Raw genomic sequence first — 23,934 nt, 5'->3', positions numbered from 1 at the left:
TTTGACGAAGGAACATTTTATTAAATGAGCTCAAAAAGTGCTCAAAATGATAATAAAAAATTATATATATATATTATATATAGTATATATAATCACTAGATAGATAGATAGATTTATATATTAAATTTATATAAAAAAAAAAGGTGCATGGTAAAAGATTCTAATTTCTACAATGATGAATAAATATTAATAAACATTAATAAAACACCCCACATCATTGTGTCCACAGTTTGAATGAATCCAAATTCTATGGAAAATTTCAAAACTCCCATCATGATGGAAAACACATCAGAACAAAGTCATTTGTATATAAATATTTATTGCAGAGGAGGTATTTTATGTACATGCTATCACAATATAACACCATATAAATCTACCAAATCTCCATTAAGTGTATGCTAGTAGCTTGTCATAGAGCATTTATTATAACAACCACAAATTACAGTGGGTTAGTTACAGTTTTACTCACTATGCAACTTGTTAACAGTCCATAAAAGACCAAAAGTAAAATGTATTTATTATTTTTTTATTATTATTATTTTAAAGTTCTATCAAGGGCAGTGTAACATCAGTCCTACTAATTTTATCGGATCATGCAAAAGCCACGATAGCGATAGTTAAGACATTACAGCATTAAGTGGTAGTAGTTAGTAGAGTTTCCCTGGTGAGTCTCTTTCACACACATCTATAAAGGATCAGGGGGAAAAGCGAACAGACACAAATATCGGAAAATAAATCGGCAGAAATTAAACTACTGTAAGGTCGTTTTTAGGTTCGCAGGTCACGACGAGTGGAGGAGCGCTCATGGCGTACGACACACTGGAGAGCTGATGGACGGACTCGGGAACGCTAGATAGATGCACCACAAAACAACGAACATTCCCAGGAACATTCTCTATGTGACAAAGACGGCAAGATTTCACACGTCCGTCTAGCTAAGAACATCTAAACCACACGTTGTTTTTTATAGCATGGGACGCCACACTCGAGGAGTGTGCGACACAACGAGCAGGCTTTTTTATTCTTTCATTTTTTTTTAATTTTCACTTTGTTAAAGTCTTGAGTGAACAATTTGGATTAATGCATTAAAACATCATACAACAGGTTTAAAAGTATAGCTTTTTTTTTTTTTCAAATTTTCATCAGCCATCAACGTTCTGACATAGACATGGGCTCATCTCCTACGAGAGCTAAGGCATCTCGATTGTTTCTTACTTTTATGGAGTGTCTGTAGCGAGTTCAAACTCTTTGGTACTTATACAGTTGGTACACTCTTAGAAAATAAAGGGGTTATAAGGTTCCTGAAGAGGTGAGAGTTTAGATTGTAGGGTGACTAACTTTAACTAGCTTCAACTAGCTCTTTTGTAACCTTCTTTTTTGTTAGTTTTTTGACATTTGACATCATCAAATTTTGTATCAGACCGTGTAAAACCCGAGAATTACAGAACAAGAACCAATCAGGAGTGACAATTTTCTCTCTGTCATTTAGCTCACATCATAGCCATAGCTGGAAAATAAAGCTGAGTTCGACTGTATAAACACAAGAACATGCTGTAGGAGATAAATGTCTTCAGGATACGGTACGTCTCACTGTTTCACTCACTTGAACACTAGCAGACCTGCACACTGTATTTCAGACTCTCTTCCCTGTACAGTATCTTAGTGATGAATTAACACCTACTGTCTTTACTGATATTCATCTCTCTCTCTCTCTCTCTCTCTCTCTCTCTCTCTCTCTCTCTCATTTTCTACCGCTTTATCCGAACTTCTCGGGTCACGGGGAGCCTGTGCCTATCTCATACTGATATTCAGTCGGACACAAAGGAAAGACTTTCATCAACACTATACATGTTCATTTAATTTTTACCTGTTTGTTATTTTCGATTCAATCCTCTGATTATGATTTGTTTTATTTCTATTATGTTTAATAAACCATTTCATAATTACAGAAGCCTTTATTTTGTCCCATTTACATTACAGCACAGAGAAATATTTTCTTTGCCTGTCCCAACTTTAGAGGTTGGGGTCAGAGCACAAGATCAGCCATGATAGAGCACTCCTGGAGCAGAGAGCATTAAGGGCCTTGCTAAAGGGCACAACAGTGGTAGCTTGGCAGTGCTGGGGCTGGAACCCTGAGCCACCACACAACAACTCAGAGCCTTAAATAATTGAGCCACAACAATCCACTTCATTCAGAATTCCTGACAAAAATTACAGCATAATAACAAATGTGTTTATATTAGAATCCAATCAGCTTGCTTAAATATACATTTCATCAGTTTATTAATAAATTTGTCCGTTTGAAATCGGAAGGTTAAACCTTAATAACGTTCTACAAGCGTGATGAAGTTCAGCATCATGTTCATCGCTGCAGTGCATCAACTACTGCATTGATGGCAGAGTGTAAAGTGACGTCATTCGGAAATTTGTAACGATTAACATTAAACGGTTGGAAGGATGAGGTACAATACAGTGGTTGATTCTAACGTTCATAGATGAACAATAAAAAAAACCCTCAACTTTCTAAGGGTGTACAAACTTATTAGTAAATCAAGATACAACAATAAACCTGATTCCTGACTCAGATCTGACCGAATCGTTTATATAAAGCACTCTGAGCGTCTCTAATTCTGGGCGTCCAGCTTTCAAATGGTTTGTGCCAGATATATAAAGTCCACCGATCTGGTAGCATCAAAAATTGGACATCGTTCACTCTTCACGTTATAGGACACGGAAGCGATGGAGACACTGCTACGATTACAGCCGTGTCTTGAACATTATCAGAAACACTGTGTTAAAAATGCTTTAAAGCATTAAACAAATTAAATATTTTAAAGGAGAAAAGCCAGGGCTGTCAGTCATCTTCGGATTTATCAGCACCCATCAGGAAATAGATTGTTTTAAAGATTTAAACTCTCTCTCTTTATATATATTTATTCAAAATAACGCAGATTTTCTGCAGATTTGGGGTGAGATGTGCCATCGGACATGATCGCATTGTTCATCCAAAGCTCAAGTATATAAAACATGAGTACATCTTACAAAGAATGTCATTACATATGTGTCTTGACTGGTAGACAAATTTAAAAGAAGAATCCTGTGCTTGTGATTTTACCAATTCAAGTAGTTTTACCCAAAAAACAAGCAAAACCTCAAGCATTTTTGTCTGCAACGATGACAAAACCGATGTAGAGTCCTGGAGGGACTGATTATAGTGGCAATAAGGGCAGTGAGTGCACCACCTTTGTCAGGAGGTGCTGGACCATTTATGCTTTGGGGCTGCTGGTGGTCCAGAGTGATGAGTGATGGGCATGACATCATGAATTCCACTAAGTGGAGCATATGCTTTGGGGCATATGCTATCCAGCATCCTGATGAGAAAGCTATAAACAGTTTTTAAAGCTCACTTTTGTCGTAGTTTCGTTCGCAGATTAGCAATGCAAGCTAGCTGTGCTGTACTAGCTACTGTATGTATGTATGTATATATGTATGTATGCATGTATGTATGTATGTATGTGTGGATATATATTCACAAGAAACCCCAATAATCTCTGAATGAGAGGTTGTTTGACAGCATGAAATGAAACCACGGTTATCACAACGCTTTCCTTACGTCATTGTGCACGGAACAGGAAACAGGAAGGTATTACAGGTAGGCACCAGTTCAACTGTTGTACATGTGCTTAAAATATAAAAGTTTGTTTTCTGTCACTTGTTAATGTGAATCAAGTTGTACGGCTTTAATTTATACTGTATGTTTATGATTTAAAGATCACTCCATAACATATACGTACGTTATTCATTTTCCTGAAGGGTGCCAATAAAATTCCACTTAAAGCGACTGCATTTCACCGACATGAGATGGGTCTCTTATTCGACTCTTAGGATACAAGTGCGTAAACACGGGACAAGATAGAAGCTGTGCTTTCCCTTAATATGACGTAGGACGGATACAAGACTCTTCAGATAGGCACGTTCATACCAGCAACTTTGGAAGCATTGAAAGGGTGTTCAGGGTAGATGAATATTAAAATGATAATGGATGACGTGTGTCAAAAGATAACGTCATGTCCGGCACGAGGATGACACGATAAATAAACACAAACGATTTGATTAACATGAATGCAGACTGTATGTATGTACACACCTCTTTTTGTCCGAGAATATACTAGTTACTAAAGTGCTACAGGCTAATTTTCCCACAAGCAACCACATGGATTGGGTTCACAACAGAAATGTAAAGAGATTTGCATTTGATATGCGTTGGAGTACTCTTGTGTATTACTCACATGATACCTTTGTACGTCACTTCCGTCTTTGGCAATTTCCTTAAACATCGTTTCCAACCCAACTTCGACATAAAACACCAAAGATCATGCTTATCCTAAGACAATTCATGCATGCTCCTTCTGAGTATTGTTAAAATACATAGATTTTTTCCAGGCGCTCTGGAAGTTTGCCGGAACGTGTAATTAATTTTACAATCCCATATGATTGACATAGTCAGACAGACCATGCTACAGATGCAGCTATTATGGAATTAAGAAAATTCAGATTAATAAATAAGGATATATGTGATGAGGAAAGGCAGGTTGATCTACATTGCACATAAAGAGTTGCATAATTCTCATACTACTGTTAGTGATTAAAGAGTACTTTGTAAGAATCTGGAATGCTTGATGATTTTGTTGCATTTATTTTTTAGTTTTAGTTTCTTCACTTTTTTTTTCAAAAAGCACTAAGGAAAAAAAAATTGTAAAGAAAGGCAGCTTGTGTGACTTAATTTTATTCCCAGAAGTCACCGTAATTAATGATATCTATAGTTCATATTCCAGGGTTTTGTAAGATGACACAATGCAAGTACGATGAGAACTACGTTTTTAGTCGTCCGTATTGATCGAATGTCATGCTTTTTTCGTTGACGTTTGGTCATCAAAGTCCCATGGACATACTTCTGCCATTTTGGCACCACCTGGATCTCCTTTCGAACTGGGACTTTTCTGTTTCGCTATAGAAGAATCAGTGTTTCTGGTAACTTCTTTAGTCGTTGTTGGATCTTCAAAATCCCATGGACTTATAGCAGCTTGCTTGGTTTTCCCTATTGCCGAGTTTGGACTTTTCTGTTTTTCCATGTCACCCATGTTGTGACTACTGTCCATATCCCAAGGACAAATCTCAGACAATTTGGCTTGGCTGAGAGGTCTCTCTGTTGGATTAACTGAAGGAGGCTTGTCTTTTGACTTTGTTCTGGCTTTCTCATCATCCAAAACCTTCATCTTCTCTTTTTCTTTCTGGAATGTTCTCACAGGGGCTGCCCCCTTCTTTGTAGCTGTGGTCTCTTTCATTTTAGAAACCTGAGAAGGACTGGGAATCTTTTCAGTGGTAGGGCTTGTTGATTCATAATCCCATGGACAGATGTCTGCCTTGGAAGATGCCTGCAGAGAGCTTCCTGAAGATTTGAAAGCCTCAGGGAGAATGTCTTTCACTTTCCTCTCAGTTAGGATAGTGCCCTTGCCTTTCATGTCCATCGCAGCTGTGCTTGATTTGGTTTTGGTCTCTGCGGTTGAGGTTTTGGTTCTGCCATGATCAATCGAGCAGGTTGAGTCTATAGATTTTTTTGGCAATTCGTCAAACTCCCAAGGTACTATGTCTGCTTTTTGAGATTTGGTTCTGTCTGTAGATGGTTGTATTTGAGACTGAGCATGTTGGCTGGAGAAATTTGGTTTTGACCAGTCTATTTGACCTTGGTTTTCTTTACTACCATCCTCCCAAGAACAGACATCTGCTCTGTCGATAGGCTTCTGATTGGGTCGTCGGGTCGAAGAAGGTGACTGGTCCGTGCCTTTCTGCTTCTGCTGTTTGGTTGCCTTGGTGCTGTTGGAGTGAATTGTGGTCGACTCTTCTGCTGCAATAGACACATGCTTTTGTACCTTGTTCTCTGAAGGAGTGGGTAAATCCTCTAATTCCCAAGGACACACCTCAGAAATATTGTAAATATCTTTCCCTTTCGCTGTCTCAGAGCAGATGGCCGGTTGGCTTTCACTAACTTGATGTTTCATTATTCCAGCTTTTCCAGCTGTCTGCTTATACTCTACTGACTGGCTTATGATCATCTTCATATAGCCCTCTTCATTTTCAACAGGGCTTTTAGTTTCTTTGTTCTTATGTTGAACATTTTTGTTGGGGTCCTCTATAGACTGGGTCTTTCCTGATAGACCCAGGGTCCTCTCTTTGGCGCTGGCAATGACACTGAGTGATTTCTGCAGCATAGATGTCCTCGGGTGAAGAGGTTTCTTGTCAGCTGTCAGATTGTGAGCGCTGGCTGATTTACACACCAAAGGAACCGATTCGGTTGACTCGCTGGCAACGTCAATCTTCTCCGATGACTTTTTCTTTACCAGCTTCTTACCCATCAATGTTTCTAGAAGAGATCCTTCTGTGGTGGATACTTCCATCTTATCAGTTGCTGAGCTGCTTGAGTCCTCACTTTGGTCTCGAACATGATCGTAACTGCTGTGTGACTTCTTCAGGGAGAAGGCCATGTTCTTCAAGGACTCCTCCTTTGCAGTTTTCGTTGAATGTGATGGCTCAAAAGGATTCTTCCTAAGGACACAGATGCTGTTACAGTTACTACCATGTTCCCCCAGCTCCTTGTCCTCGCGGCTATGCTGGCGGCCCATCGTTTCTGGAATCTCGGTGATGCGCCTCATGAGTGAGCGTCCCAGGCCTTTTTTGGAGCTGCGTTTCTTTTGCAGGTGGGGGTTGTTAGCCAACATCTTCTTCCGTTTGTAGATTTCCAACTGGGAATAAAGCTTTTTCAACTCCTCCTATAAAAAAACAATATGGAAAGAAAGCACATAAATACTTTAAGCAGTGAAGTGTGTTTGACATGAGGTCAAAATTTGATCCAACACAGATAAGCAGACATTCTATTGCACACAAATCATGCAGTATGAGTTCTTGTATGCAACTACAGACAGTGCCACACAGATGTTTAAATGTTATAACATGCTTTTTGACAGTGACTAAGAACAGGACAGTCTGGGACAGTATCGGATATGGACATTTTGTGTGTTCTATTGTTAGGTCTGAAACAGTCTCAAGAACAATTTTTTTTTATTTGGATTCATTTAGTTGAAACCCATTACAGTCTATTCACCAAAGCAGAAACCCCTTTTATACCCTTAGCAAATGACCCTTGCCTTAAGACAATGTGGTAAGAGACTTCTTCAGCTCTAACAAAGAAACAAAAACCTCTGCTCACATTGGTATATTTTTCCCAAAGACTGTCGCAAGACCTTACGCCACAGCCATTAATAGAACTGAGCTGGCCCATTTCGTCTGGTGTCTGCAATAAAAAACTGCCATTGCTCAGTCATTTTATCAATGATAACACAAGGAGATTATGAAAATGTGTATTTACAGGTATATGGGAAAGCAGATAGACAGCACAGATGCTAGCAAAGTGGATACTAACCCGTATGTCTTCTGGGTCTAGACTGTGTTCACTCCATGCAGATGTGATGCTGCTGTTCAGGTAGGACCCTGACCGTCCCATGTCCAACTCGTCCTCGTAGGCCTCGGTCGCAATGTCGTCCCTCAGGTGTGTCCCCGCAAACAGAAACTGTAGGATGAATATCCATAAATTTGTAACTTATAAGGTTTTTCACCCTTTATTAAAGATTAAAGCTAGAACAAGGCTACAAAAGGACAAATTCTCAATGTCCAATTTCCAATTTCTGTCACTTAGAGATACACCTTCTGGGAACTTATTACAGGTTGTAGTGGGGAACTGAAAAAACCTCAGACAACACGTGTCATAAAATTGGTCAGCGGAATTGTTTGAACATGTTTCCCACGTTTTGGGAAAGGCTCATCTCAATTCATATTGTCACTGTATGAATGTACACAATGAATTTAGGCTTTAATTAAAGGGTTAATGGCAATATCGATGAAATAAAACTCATAACTCTTGTCACCATTGGCAAGATTGCTGACCACACTGATGCCCTCATTGATTAAAGATTGTTAGAGGGTTACCTTTGGGAGGAGTAAGAGCCCCAGGGTAACTGTCACTGTCAAGTGAGTGTGAGCGAAGAACAGCATAAGCATCCAATCAGGGTGCAGCTCGGACGCAAAAGTAAATCTGCAAATGGACAGAAGGAAAATTATGTTCGCACCCTGTGCTAATTATCGATGGTATGGCCAGAGGTATGGGCACTCCTGACTATTACACTCTATGTCTTGTTGGACATCTCATTCCAGATTTATTCCCCTATATTTGCTGTTACAGTAACCTCTGCTGTTTTCTCCTGGGAAGCACTAGATTTTAGAGCATGGCTGTGGGAATGTATGCTCTTTCACACGTTCTACAAGAGCATTAATGAGATCAGACGCTGATGTTGAGATGTTCAGAAGACACCAGTTCCGAGGTCGGGGCTCTTTGCTGGACACTCGAGTTCTTCCATGTCTTCCCGGGGCTCACATAGTTTGAAGGGAATTGTAAAGCTACAGCATACAAAGACAAGAATTGTGTCAACAGTTTGGAGAATGAACACATACAGGTGTGATGGAAAGGTTCACATACTTTTGGGCCATATAGTGTAACTGATCTGTAGTTCTGCATTACACACTGCTACTGTGTACCAGTGCTTGTCAATGGAGTGGTATCCTCAAAGATTTGTCTTTTGTACCTTGAAAGGTTTTATCAGGGAGGGTAAATGTAGTGTACCTGTAAAAATTCATTCAATGCATATAATTAGACCTTAACAGCCACTGTTGGACCTTATTTAAGGAATATAACACCTGGGGCGAGGGGCACGGTGGCTTAGTGGTTAGCACGTTTGCCTCACACCTCCAGGGTTCGATTCCCGCCTCCGCCTTATGTGTGTGGAGTTTGCATGTTCTCCCCGTGCCTCGGGGGTTTCCTCCGTGTACTCCGGGTTCCTCCCCCGGTCCAAAGACATGCAGGGTAGGTTGATTGGCATCTCTGGAAAAATTGTCCGTAGTGTGTGAGTGAATGAGTGTGTGTGTGTGCCCTGTGATGGGTTGGCACTCCGTCCAGGGTGTATCCTGCCTCGATGCCTGATGACGCCCGAGATAGGCACAGGCTCCCCGTGACCCAAGAAGTTCAGATAAGCGGTAGAAAATGAATGAATGAATATCTCATACTGAACACCCTCACTGTAACTACTGAGTTGATTATTTTCCTGTAACAGCACATAAAATAAACATGTGATATAATATAAACCTGTGATTTGAAGCTGCATTATTGTCAGAGGTACTGTTATAAAGAAACCTTCTGACCAATCAGTGAAGAATTCAACAAAACATTGCCTTTAAATATCTCTCATTCATATGCCGTGTAATAGTGCAGTCTCTTTTTGAGAGTGCAGGTTTAGCAGTTTAGAGAGTTTTTATTTTGTTCTTGTTGTTTTTTCAAACAGAATATAAGCCCCATTCTCATTCACATGCTTTGATGGCATTTATTTGGTGGTATTTTATCTGCATTAAGTCTGCTCTCTTGCAATTAGACTTTGGGTCTTTAACTATAGCCCTCAATCAAAGAAGCAATTGAGTCAGAGCTTTTTTGAGAGTGGTACACCACAATAAAGTCTTACTACTTTACGCCGGTGACAAATTAAAAGAAAAAAAATGGTAACGCAGCCAAGTCGAACAAGCATATGATAACTAAATTCATCCCGAAAAATCTCAGGGGAAGCTGAGATCTATTGAATTAGTACAGTACACTATGGGATAGGGATGTAACGATACCACTTTTTCTCTTCCGATCCGATTCCGATACCAGAGTTTGCCCGTATCGACCGATACCGATACCGATCCGATATCTGTGTTCTTTTCTACCTTTAAAACTAAAGAATGTATACAACTCATTTAGGTATCAAGATTCATTTGTTTCTGGCAAAGAAATACAAAAATGGCCATAACTGGATGAAAAATAAAAACACAAGGAACCTTAAAAAAAGTATTAATGCAGTAGCAAACAGTATAAACAGTACGTTTAACAGTTAGTGGTATAACAATCTAAACCATATATACTGCAATTATTAAATTTAATTATTTTCTGAAGAAAAGGCAATATTTTAAAGTGAATCTTATATTAGAACTCTTGAAACACAATGCAAAATGTATTAAACAGTAAACCTTGCACCCAAATGAGCGACATGTTTAACGCGCTGAGGTAAACGGAAAGGGCGCCTGTTAAACTTGCCCGTCTGTCGCAGGCGGTTGTGCAACATATTTCCTATAGAATTTATTATATTTATTTTCATTAATGTAATTTAATATATAAGTGTATTTTTCTTATAAGTTCAACCAATAGTCTATGATGTTTGCTGTTCATTAATCAACCACCACGGGCATGGGCATCGGAAGTAAATAAAAAGTGGGTGCGTCCTGTCCCACACATATATAATGGATCCGACACCCATGGATTTCAGGAAGCAGCAGCATGGTCAATGCTGTAGGTAAAATGCGGAATGGAGTTTAATTTATTAGGGCATTCCTCAAGTAGAAGGGATTCGACTGGCGGCGCTCTGAAAAGTAATAAAAAAAGACATTATGTGCTGAATAGAGACGGTAAAAGTGTGTGGGTCCAATATTATTGGTCTTAAAAAGTGTGTGGGTCCTGTCCCACCCACATATAATGGTTCCGACGCCCATGACCACGGGTATCAGATTTGGATCGGTCACGCACCACCGATACCCGGTCCACTCAAAATGCTTGGATTGGCGCCGATACCGATCCCAAAATATCAGACTGGTACATCCCTACTATGGGAACATTTAAACTACTGATCTTAGAATCATAGGACCATTGAAATTACTGAACGTACATTTAAATCATTTAGCAGATGCCCTTATCGAGAGCGACTTACATTTTATCTCATTTTTATACAACTGAGCAATTGATGGTTAAGGGCCTTGCTCAGGGACCCAGCAGTGGCAGCTTGGTGGACGTAGGAATCGAACTCACAACCTTCCAGAGAGCAACGATATGAAAAAAACTAGGGAATGATCTATGGTACACCCAGGTGGGGAACAAGAAATTGAGACCATACTGTCTGCGAAAAATCGTTTATGTTTTTCTTTAACGCAGCTTCAGCCTAGTCGAGTAAAAAAAATTGTTTATTCTTCTGGAAATTCCACTTGACACCGTAATTTAATAGAAGAAGCATCCATAAGAAGCACCCTTGATAATCCTTTTTTAGGGCAGGACAAACTTAAGCTGTCTGTGTAAAAGTGAGCCATAATGCTTCAGGTGTGATAGAGAGGCCTCCGGTCGCATGCCGTGCCGAGCCGTGCCATGCCGAGGGTCCGACAGGCGGATTAATAGCGCCACTCTGCTTTATGGATAAATAAGTGTTGTAGGCTCTAAACCTCTCGAGCACTGCAGACAGTTAGCGAAACACAAACAGGATATAGCGTGTTTATATTAAGCTCCTGTAAATTTATGTGCTGTCACCTGAGTGTGCTATATTTTATTCCTACAGCACCAGAACCATGTTTGTTGCCCCAACACCTGGGATTTGGATCAAAAGAAACCAGAGCTGTTTTTTTTTTTTCTCACTCTGTGCTTATCAAGATAATGATTACGGCTGACAACGTTGTTCCTCATTAGGATGTTGCCTTATATAATAACGATGTGGTAAGGGAATATGTAATAAATAGAACATGACAAGATGGAGCGATGCAGTTTTGGTTAGTTAGATCGTGTTCTGAGGTGATTTCCTGTTATAACAGAAAATTGGCAATGACATAAGTTTTATAAGAATGACACAGCATATTTTATAAATATTCATTTATATTCAATTATTTTTAATGTTAAAAATACAAATGAGTTGCTGTTGTGTACAGCTTTTAAAGATAAGAATATTTTTATTTTAAAATTTCATTTAGTTTTGTGTTATCTTGAGCAACTGGAGCAAGAATTTCAAATAAAGTTTATCTTATCTTATATTATCGCCTCTTTTATAGAAAAGTAATCAACTTAATGGATTAGATTCTAGATCATAGTGAAACATGTGGATTAGACTCTATTTTAGACTGAACCATGTGGATTAGATTGTAGAATAGATTTATATATGTGGATATGTTGTAGATTAGATGGATACATGTGAATTGAACAGAAACGTGGATTAGATAGTAGATTAGACTGAACCATTTGGATTAGATAGTAGATTAGACTGAACCACTTGGATTAGATTGAAGGTTAGACTGAAACACTTGGATTGGATTGAAGATTAGACTGAACCAATTGGATTAGATTGTAGATTAGACTGAAAAAATTGGATTAGATTAAAGATTAGACTGAATCATGTGGATTACATAGTAGATTAGACTGAACCAATTGGATTAGATTGTAGATTAGACTGAAAAAATTGGATTAGATTAAAGATTAGACTGAATCATGTGGATTACATAGTAGATTAGACTGATACATGTGGAATAAACTAAACCATGTATATTAGACTGCAAATAACACTGAAACGTGGATTAGATTGTAAATTAGACTGAACCATTTGGATTAGATTAAAGATTAGACTGAATCATGTGGATTACATAGTAGATTAGACTGATACATGTGGATTAGATTAAAGATTAGACTGAATCATGTGGATTAGATAGTAGATTAGACTGATACATGTGGATTAAATTAAAACATTTAGATTAGACTGTAAATAACACTGAAACACGTGGATTAGATTGTAGATTAGACTGAACCATTTGGATTAGGTTGAAGATTAGACTGAATCATGTGGATTACATAGTAGATTAGACTGAACCATTTGGATTAGATTATAGATTAGACTGAAAAAATTGGATTAGATTAAAGATTAGACTGAATCATGTGGATTACATAGTAGATTAGACTGATACATGTGGATTAAACTAAAACATGTAGATTAAACTGTAAATAACACTGAAACATGTGGATTAGATTGTAGATTAGACTGAATCGTGTGGATTAGATAGTAGATTAGACTGATACATGTGGATTAAATTAAAATATTCTGATTAGAATGTAAATAACACTGAAACATGTGGATTAGATTGTAGATTAGACTGAACCATTTGGATTAGATTGAAGATTAGACTGAACCATTTGGGTTAGATAGAAGATTAGACTGAATCATGTGGATTACATAGTAGATTAGACTGAACCATTTGGGTTAGATAGAAGATTAGACTGAATCATGTGGATTACATAGTAGATTAGACTGAACCATTTGGATTAGATTGTAGATTAGATTGAAACATGAGAATTCAGCCATGCTGGCTTGTTACAGAGGAGTTGGATCTCTTTCTAATTTTAGCAACGAAGGCTAAAATACCTTTTTAATACCCAGAATGCCTTAAAGCAGAACTGCTCTGGTTCATTAATTACACTTAATGATCAAGGGACATACACACATGCTGCTAACTCTATGCCTTAGGCTTTTGTTTTTAAATTATGCTTTTATTATTCTAATACTATGGATATAGCCGAGAAAGCACAAGAGGTCTCAGAGTAAAGCTTTCAAATGTGCTTCTTCTTGGTCTTTGGTAAATATTCACGCTACATTCCTGACACAGAGAGCTCTGATTTCCCTGCAGGTTACACAACCCTCATGGGAGATACCGCGACTGAAGCGCCTTTATGGGCCCCGGCGATATTACCTTTACAAACATGTCTGAAAGAAAAAGTAAAAGCCACTTAAACTTAGTTCAACTTATTCCACCATAACTACACTGTATCTCAGAACTATGAGTTATCTTTTTTTTTTATTTTAAAGGCAGGGTCTCCAAAGTTTGAAAGCCAATGTTGACATATAAAATCACCAAAACAAACACGCCCGTAATCCAAATGGGTCCCACCCCTGTATCGATAGCTCCGCCCACACATACATACGTAACCCAGGCGACTAACGGAAAGAAACGTGTCTTTATCATAGCTGAAGGGAAGAACAATACGATTGTAGATAAACAAACAAGCAAAAATGCCACACAAGCATCATCATGTAAAGGACAAAGGCATATATTAGTTCTGTGTAACAAAGCAAAACCAACGTTACTCACCTATCGAGAAGGAAAAAAGCGCCTCGGCGTCTTAAGTAAAGTCGGCCACATATTCACAGGTTGGAGTTTCCCGAGTCAATAACTCCTGAGCCTTCAGTTCTCTCCAGCGCTGGAAAGCTGATCCTATATTAACTACGTCCTTCTTGCCTTATCGTAAGCCTTTCTTCTCTTTCTTTCTTTGTTTTTATCCTCCATGTCGATGTTAAAACCGCTTTCTGCTAACGTCACACATGCACACTGAACACTATCTCCGCCCATATTGACAAGACCCGCCCCTTTCTGCTCATTGGCTACACGTTTGTTTTGATGTTTGTTTAGTTGTCGGCCCGACTCATTTTCTGAAGCATTTCTCAAACATCAGAGACCCCACCTTTAATGTGTACTAATGTCATGTTTGCAACATGCTGTTCCATGACTCATCTTTTATATATTATGAAACATGCCGCCTGAACAAATTCCCTAAGAAATAAAAATATTTGTTAAACTCATCAAGAAGTTTGTGTAAAGAAGAAAATTCTCATTCTTTTTCTCTTTATTTTCAGGCATACTCTAATATTGTCCAAGGAGGTCACTTTGTTTTAACAAATTTTCAAGTCAAAATGCTATTAGAAGGTACGAGAAAGAAACTTTGAAAGGAACCAGACTCACAAAGGAACCTCCTTCTCATTTGGGTGACACCAGACAGTGGGATTATAAATGATTATAAACACCAAAGAGTGGGATTATAAATTTATAAATAGCTTGCTAGCAACCAGCTCAAACAGGATAGCAAACCAGGCAGTGCAGGTTTAGACACACCATCATTATATATGGCATTGTATGCTAGAAGGCATTGATATATAAACATATAAAAACTGAATACTTGGTAAAGCTTAAATTAATTTGTGGCGAAACCGATTTAGCAGTTTAGCATGTCGCGCTTCCTGTTCTCTCTCACGCGGCAGACTTCCAGCTTCGCCTGTACGTTTGTCAGCTGTGCATTTATAGTGTAATGTGTCATGTGGTAAAGTCAATTAAGTCCATGTAGAAACATGGACAGAATTGAAGGGTTAGAGTGACAGGAGGAGACGGAGGAGAGTCACAATGAGAGCAGAGATGAGTGATGAATGATGACAGGATAGAGGGAGTTCCTGGGAAAAGTCCTTCTGTGTCAAGCAGACATGTTTAAAGGCACTATTATTAGCATATGAATTCATTTAAAGACCTTCTGACCAAACAGATTAGAAGATTTTAAATGACGCTGAGGTATAAAATGAAATATATGTATACTGTAGTATAAACATCAACACTATGTACTTCTCATAGCTTACACAAGCCACAGATGAATGAAACCCAGTAGAGACACTCAGGTTCTAATTATGGTAACTTGCTAATAAAAAATGCACACACTCCGGGTGTATGAAACTATAGAAGCGCTATCAAAGCATGGATCATCCTGACGTGCCTAATTACACAGCAGTCACTCGGAGGCAGAGAGCTCCAATTAACGTGCCACCAACTGGGAGTGTTTTGGTTGATGTCAGCTGTAACCTGTAATATCTCCATCTGGGTGTGACTGATAGCACACTCACTAAACTTCCACACTATAAGACAAACTTTCCTTTTTGCAGTTAGAGGCCCTATGATCTGTACACAGGTATCTGGCTGCATTTTTGGTACAGAATGTCATTATTTATAAAATACTTTTTTTTTTTGTATCACTACCAGAGTTCAGGAGACTTAATGTTGATTTGCATTCATGATTCTTTTAGGTATTGACTTTGTCAAAATTGTTTCTACTAAAATTCTGAAATAGCATTCAACAAACAAAGAGGACAGGGCTTGCTTGTCTTATCCTAAGCTATCTTATCCTATCTTGTTGAATTCATTCATTCATTCATTTTCTACCGCTTATCTGAACTTCTCGGGTCACGGGGAGCCTCTCAGGCGTCATCGGGCATCGAGGCAGGATACACCCTGGACGGAGTGCCAACCCATCACAGGGCACACACACACACACACTCTCATTCACTCACACACTACGGACAATTTTCCAGAGATGCCAATCAACCTACCATGCATGTCTTTGGACCGGGGGAGGAAACCGGAGTACCCGGAGGAAACCCCCGAGGCACGGGGAGATGCAAACATGCAAACTCCACACACACAAGGCGGAGGCAGGAATCGAACCCCCAACCCTGGAGGTGTGAGGCATATGTGCCAACCACTAAGCCACCGTGCCCCCCCCCCCCATTTGCTGGTTTCAATTCACTACAATTAAAATGAAAATAAATTCAAATTAAATGACTATTTCTCTATATCTCTAACATCTCTCAATAATGATCAAGCCTGAGGTGATGGTAATGAGGAAAAACTCCCTGAGATGACATGAGGAAGAAACCTTGAGAGGAACCAGACTCAGAAGTGAACCTCATCCTTATTTGGGTGACACTGGATGTCAATGTAAATAATGTCCTTTCTACGACAGTGTGTAATCCAGTGGACTTGTGCAACCAAGAGCTCCTGATCAACTAACAGGTCAGTGACATGTCCGAGTTACAGACAACACTTCAAGTTGACATCTTCAAATGTTTACTGATGAAGACCTGAGCACAAGCTGACCGACGCAATGGCAGTTCAAAGATCCATTGGCCACAGGCTGTCCATGCAGATCGATCCCATAATCATATCTTATCCTATATTTTCCTATCTTATCTTATCTTGATAACATCCATTCCCTCCCTTTTTCTTGAGAGTAATAAGAAAAATCTGAAGCCTTTCTCAAGATGAAGTCGCTTCATTGCTTTTGTTCCAAAGCACCAACTATGGAGACTCCATTTATTAATGTTAAATAAATCCCCATTTTTGTTCCACTGTTTTTCTGAGCTTAGAGGCAACCAGAGATGCTTTGCTGCTCACTACGGTTGTACAGAATGACTATACTTCCTGTAATCGATCTGGATGTTCTAATCTGACTTTTTCTCTAGAGACTCGAGATCGAAAACGTCTGAAATACTCAAAATGGCACGATTTGTCTTGACGAAATCCGCATGACTATATGCACTGAGCTGATAATTCTTTGATTGGGTGTTATAACTTGGCGAATATACATTATTACATTATTCATTTATGTATGTATGCTTGCTTATTAATTAATAGATGTCTTAAAGATTTTACCTGATCACATGGAATATAGCTGAGATGATGAGCTCGTTGTGCACTGCGAAGGTCATATAGCGTGGCTCGTGGAAGGCTGAAGGCACTGTCCTCACAGCGTAACACAGATACACACTCCACAGGAGGAACAGGAACTCGGCTATAGGTGTGGGTGAGTGTGTACAAGGGAAAAAGAAAGAGAGAGAGAGACAGAGAGAAAGAGTGAGAGATTCAATACACAAAGCAAAGCCTGACTAAATTGCCTGGATACCCAGGACGCTGCTTGTCAGGCGATTGTGGATGAAGCCGGTGGAGGGATTTATAGATCTGCTATGCTGTGCAGCAGACACGTGTCCAGTCCACCCGATTGTATCTTTAATTCAATATTAAATTCGTCTAAAAAATGTTCTACTGCTTTTTCCCCTCTTCGAGCTGGGTTATGAACGTTCTAATGTTAGTACGGGAGACTTTATAGTACGGGAGACTTTCTTTGTGTTCTACATTTCCGAGCAGTAGAGTGTAAGGAGTACACACTGTGCTGGCAATCACAGTGAGTGACACAGTCTTACCTACTGCCATCATGTAATCCCAGCGGTCCAGCAGGCACATACTGAACTGTAGACCCTCTGGGGTGAAGCCCACGGTGATCAGTGCCAAGTGCCAGTCTGGGTTCTGGCACACAGCCAAAGTCCATGCCACCAGGAACCAGAGAACAATCAGGAGAATGATGCACAAGAGGCACAGGACCTTCCAGCTGGTCATGTACGGGATCCGCTGAGCCGTGCGAGACAGGAACACCTTCAGAACCCTGGAGGAAATCCGAGAAGGAGCACAAGAGCGTGTCTGATTAGGGAGAATTCAGTTTCTCATCTAATGTCTATAGGAATTTATATGTTCCTCTGACCATACTATCATTTTTTTTACGTACTACAAATTTCATAGCCTGAAATGACCCCAAGTCATCATGTACAGTACAGTATGGAGAACCTCTAGTACATACACATTTGGTCTCTTTACTGGGCCAAGATCTAAACTCAAGTAAAATAATATGAACAATGTGTAAACGAGACTTTATTGATTAATTCTAACAATATAACAGCAGCTCTGACAGTAGAGCAGCTAAAAGAAATTACAGACATGCAGAGAGTTTCTCAAACCATTCCTGAACTATATACATGTACTAGTCTGCAATGCTACAATGCTAAGGTAGGTGACACGTTGTAAAAAAAAAAACATCCATATGAATGCCAAGGATTCCCAGCAGAACATTACATCACATTGTGCCATTGTAGCAAGATCATCAATGTTGTTCATGTCACCTGTCATTGGTTTTAATGCTAAGGCTGATCTTTAAACCACTTTAAACCTAGAGTCAATTAGTGTGCGTCAGGTTGTCCCCATTAACGTCCTTACTCTCAGTTATGTTCATAACCTGTCCTCTCCGGCATCTTAATCAGGCTCTATCTAAGAAAATGTGTTAACTCTCACCTTGGTCTGGACATCATGCTTTAGTCATGATTAGTGCAGTGTAAGCTTTCACCTCAGCTAGCTTAATTATGAATCCCATTAGCCTTAAGTGACACTTCCAAATGACGCCTTATTCCTCAGAGCCGTATGTTCATCTCTCATCTTTACATACACAAGACAAAGACCTCATTATCTCTTAGCCATTATTCCCAGTCTCCCTCTCTCTCTCTCTCTCTCTCTCTCTCTCTCTCTCTCTCGCTCTCGCTCTCACTCTCACTCTCACTCTCTTTCTCTCTCTTTGTAATTTAGCTATCTATCTGCCTTTCATTTCTCATGTCTCTTTCCTCAAGGGCTTTTCTCCTTTTCGTGGTCTGGCTCCAGGCTTCAGACTTCGTGTCCCTCTAGATGAGTCTCTCTACATTCATCTTCTGCCTCTGCTGTCTCAACCATTCGATAAAACATAATAAAGTGTGCCCATTTGACCTAAGTGCCTAGTGTTATTTGTTTTTTTGCCCCACGGTCGCGGCACAGCCGTCCTCTACACGCTTTAACAAGACCGTGAATATTCTCTGAAGTACACTCCGGTCCTAACAAACTAAGCGTGGAACACGGCACACCGATTACTTTTTATATCTCGCTAGTATTAAAATAGAATTGAGGGATAATATCGACTTTAACTGCAAACAAAAGAAGGAGAGAAGACTGTTACTTTGTCAAGCAACAGACACACACCAACATAGCAAGAAATACAAGACAAAGCAACAAACAAGGTTTAAAGGGACTAGGAATGATGGATCGTTCGAGTCGCAATATCATATATCATAAACAGCTCGGCAGAGTCATCATTATCAGCGTGAAAATCTCAATTATCAAAGAAAAACAAGGTGGAATGAACAGATCCAGCTTCTGTAGTTAACGCTTGTTAATTAATTTGTTGAATCAGAACTCAAAAGCGGATTTTAGTAATAATTCGTTAATACGATATTTCTCATTGTACAATTATGATGTAATATGTAACAAAGTTTATCGATTTCTTAACACGTAAAAACTGTATGAACTTGATAGTGAGCTGAGTTTGAACTAATGCAGAATAAATGTGAGTCCTAGTGAGACATGCAGGGGCTGATGGGTAATGCAATTTTCATTCATTCATTCATTCATTCATTCATTCATTCATTCATTCATTATCTACCGCTTATCCGAACTTCTCGGGTCACGAGGAGCCTGTGCCTATCTCAGGCGTCATCGGGCATCGAGGCAGGATACACCCTGGACGAAGTGCCAACCCATCACAGGGCACACACACACTCTCATTCACTCACACACTATGGACAATTTTCCAGAGATGCCAATCAACCTACCATGCATGTCTTTGGACCGGGAGAGGAAACCGGAGTACCCGGAGGAAACCCCCGAGGCACGGGGAGAACATGCGACCTCCACACACACAAGGCGGCGGCGATGCAATTTTCAATTAAATTTATTTGTACAGCAGTTTTAACAATAGACAATATCTCAAAGCAGCTTTACATAAGAATGGAAACAGAATAACATTTTTTTTAATATGAAGTTACTATTTATCTCTAATATTTATTCTTAATGTAAAAAAAATTCTTTTCATCTGTTCTAAATAATTAACTCTTCTTCAACTAACTCATTATTTCGGATCGTATTTCTACGGCAACGGGATTGATTCATTGTTGATCACATCGTTGTTGTTTTTTTCAGTCTTTGATGGTTCTTTGGCCTGGTCCTGCTCTAGCCAATCTGTCTGATGACATTTGTTTCTCCTCCCCAGCTATCGTCCTGTGACAGATCGCTCTGAAATGGCAGAGCCCATGGCAGACTTCTGACATTTACTAACACAGCTGACCGTGAAATGCTGGTGAGTCACCCGTCGCTCGTGGGGGTGTGAAAGCGTGTGTGCCTTCGTGCATGCTTACATGTAAGAGTGCGTGTCCTTGTGTGTGTGTGTGTGTTGGTGTGTGTAGGTGTGTATCTTCCTCCTCATCTCCTACAAACAGAGATCAAAGCCCTATAGCTCGGTGCTGTGTGGTCTCGTTTCAAAGCCTCAGTCTGATTATAATTAATCTCCATGCTAAACGTTGGGAAATGAGCTGCTCAGGTCAAAGTGAGTCAAAAGAAGAGCAAAGATATCACTGATGTGTGCTTGATTTCTGTCTACAAAATCTTTTGTTTTCTAGGGACCACCAAAGTGGGATGTGATACTGTAGCTCAGTGGTTAAGGTGTTGGACTACTGGATGTGGAAGTCCATGGTTAGAGAGTTTGACTTCTAACCCTAAGGTTGTGGGTTCGAGTCTCGGGCCGGCCACAACTGAGGTGCCCTTGAGCAAGGCACAGAAACCCCCAACGGCTCCCCGGGCACTGCAGCCTAAATGACTGCCCACTGCTCCGGGTGTGTGTTCACGGTGTGTGTGTGTTCACTGCTGTGTGTGTGCACTTTGGATGGGTTAAACGCAGAGAACGAATTCTGAGTATGGGTCACCGAACTTAGCTGTATGTCACGTCACTAACTTTACTGCTCGGAGTAACTGCTTTACTGCTTGGAGTCACTCTGGATAACCGTGTCTGCTAAATGCCGTAAATGTAAAGTGGAGTGAAGTAAATTCAGCTAATAAAACAAAAAACAGCAGTGCAGCTCGTGAAGTGATGATGTCATGCGATGATCACGTGATCATGTGACACTCAAAACACCTACTGAGACGCAGCTGTACTTATGTTAAGTATTTATGTTTGTTTAATGATTTTTTTACATTTTTTTATACAGAACCATAAATAATTTATTTAATATATAATTTTTTTTAAGTTTTGTTTATTTATTTGTATTTATTAGCAATAAAACACACCACCATGTCGTCCATTATTTACCCATAACATCGTTGTATTTATATTATATTTCTATATATTGTATTTGTATTTATACATTTATATTTTATCTCTTTATTCCAGGCAGCTTTAACTTTCATAGACCCTTTTTGCAGGACACTAAAATAAAACAAATCTAAAATAAATCAGGAGTCTGTCGTTCTTTCGGTGTGTTTTAGACGTGTGTTTGTCCCTCTGTTGATGATCTTACACTGAATTTTAGTGTTGAAGAGAAATCTGAGCTGCTTTTTAGATGAACAAACACTCGGAGCTTCTCAGAGAGCAGAAATGGGTTTGATATCGACATTTACCCTGAACATACAAACGTATGTAAAAAAAAAAAAAAAAAAAAAATTTTTAATGAATTTGTTGCCCCTAGTACATTTACACCATTTGGTAGTGACCCTTATCCAGAGCAGCTCACATTTTAACTCATTATTTTAAACAATTGATGGTTAAGGGCCGAACAGCACCAGCTTTTGTTAGACTTGGGATTCAAACTCACAACCTTCTCATCAGTACTCCAACACTGTAACCACTGAGCAACTACTATCCCTAATATAATAGAGAAAAACAGAAATAGTGATGAAACTTTACAAATTCTTAAAGTCCTGAGTGTCTACTTTCATATGAGCTTCATATTAACACCACTGTGGAGTGAGACACATGAGGAAGACGTTCAATACTGGACACAAATTGGTGGCCTGGGGTTTGAACAGACTTTCTAACATCTCAGAAGTCCAATATCGTAATTAAAGGAACCAAACATCCCTCGATACATCTTTCAGTGCAGTAAGTAAAAAAAATCCTGCATGTAGCCACGTACCTGTATAATTTAAGCGTGATGGTTCCGTACACGGTGGCGAAGCCAAGCATGCGCACCCATCTGAGCAGGATGCAGCGAAACACACTGGGCTGGAAGAACAGGACCACACCCTGCGGACAACCAGGACACAAGGACATTTATGGACACACAAGCGTGAAATGGGTGAAAATAATTAGCTCTCGACAGATTGACGCCAGTCTTATCTCTGTAAATGACTCCAGAATATAGCTTCGGTGTTTTTGTCTATTAATTTGTTACAGTAATTGTTCGAAAACTTTATTACAATGTTTATTAAACTTTCGTTAGTGAAATCTGATGCTGACTTGGATTAGACCTCTGTATCCGATCTGGCTTTATTCTGGGACATACTGTACATGTTACTGTTTGTGTTCAAAGATCTGACGCTGCTGACAGAGTAAGATAGTGTCGTATGTTACACCGCAGGATCACTCTAAAACAAACCGCTGTTAAACACCACACTTATTGATGAGCTACTTAGACAAACACTTAAATCCGTTTGTAAATGTTTCAAACCCAGCGTCTGCACTTACTCACGGAAACCACGCTGATCATTAAGCTTGTGTACATAAACATCTAGAGAATATGGACGATGGTAAGAAAATACACACTAATATATGCAATAGAAACAAACACCCAAGTTAATGTTAGCAAAACACTCTGACTTTATCAGAAAACTGAAAAAACAAACAAACAAACAAACAAACAAACCCCAAGACTATAACTTCATCAGAAAACTGAAAAAAAAACCACTAGCCCAACACTAAAAACTGAAACAAGCAAACAAACAAACACTAGCCCAACACTCCGAATTTATTGAAAGACTAAAACAAACAAACAAACACTAGCCCAACACTCTGACTTTAGCAGAAAACTGAAACAAACAAACAAACACACAAACAAACAAACACTAGCCCAACACTCTGACTTTAGCAGAAAACTGAAACAAACAAACAAACAAACAAACAAACAAACACTTGCCCGACACTCTGACTTTAGCGGAAAACTGAAACAAACAAACAAACAAACAAACAAACACTAGCCTAACACTCTGACTTTAGCGGAAAACTGAAACAAACAAACAAACAAACAGACAAACAAACAAACACTAGCCCAACACTCTGACTTTAGCGGAAAACTGAAACAAACAAACAAACACTAGCCCAACACTCTGACTTTAGCGGAAAACTGAAACAAACAAACAAACAAACAAACACTAGCCCAACACTCTGACTTTAGCGGAAAACTGAAACAAACAAACAAACAAACAAACAAACAAACACTAGCCTAACACTCTGACTTTAGCGGAAAACTGAAACAAACAAACAAACAAACAAACAAACACTAGCCCAACACTCTGACTTTAGCGGAAAACTGAAACAAACAAACAAACACTAGCCCAACACTCTGACTTTAGCAGAAAACTGAAACAAACAAACAAACAAACAAACAAACAAACAAACACTAGCCCAACACTCTGACTTTAGCAGAAAACTGAAACAAACAAACAAACAAACAAACA

General features: G+C 39.3%; 1 protein-coding gene across 2 annotated transcripts in view; it reads right to left on the bottom strand.

Annotated features, from left to right (window-relative positions):
- Positions 1-323: 323 nt before the first annotated feature.
- Positions 324-23,934, bottom strand: part of gpr158a (G protein-coupled receptor 158a) — a 114,294-nt gene continuing 90,683 nt past the window's right edge. The window contains exons 6-12 of one of the 2 annotated variants that reach the window (XM_047811694.1): positions 22,395-22,504; positions 17,784-18,022; positions 17,236-17,374; positions 8,041-8,146; positions 7,478-7,624; positions 7,265-7,348; positions 324-6,827 (exon numbers count right to left, since the gene is read on the bottom strand). In XM_047811694.1, coding sequence (XP_047667650.1) covers positions 4,905-6,827; positions 7,265-7,348; positions 7,478-7,624; positions 8,041-8,146; positions 17,236-17,374; positions 17,784-18,022; positions 22,395-22,504 — 2,748 coding nt within the window. In that variant the 3' untranslated portion in view covers positions 324-4,904. The remainder of the gene's footprint in view (positions 6,828-7,264; positions 7,349-7,477; positions 7,625-8,040; positions 8,147-17,235; positions 17,375-17,783; positions 18,023-22,394; positions 22,505-23,934) is intronic. The other variant, XM_047811695.1, reaches the window with a different exon arrangement.

The sequence above is a fragment of the Tachysurus fulvidraco genome, chromosome 3, assembly GCF_022655615.1.
Source record: "Tachysurus fulvidraco isolate hzauxx_2018 chromosome 3, HZAU_PFXX_2.0, whole genome shotgun sequence".
Lineage (NCBI taxonomy): Eukaryota > Metazoa > Chordata > Actinopteri > Siluriformes > Bagridae > Tachysurus > Tachysurus fulvidraco.
This window is presented reverse-complemented; position numbering and strand designations above follow the sequence as displayed.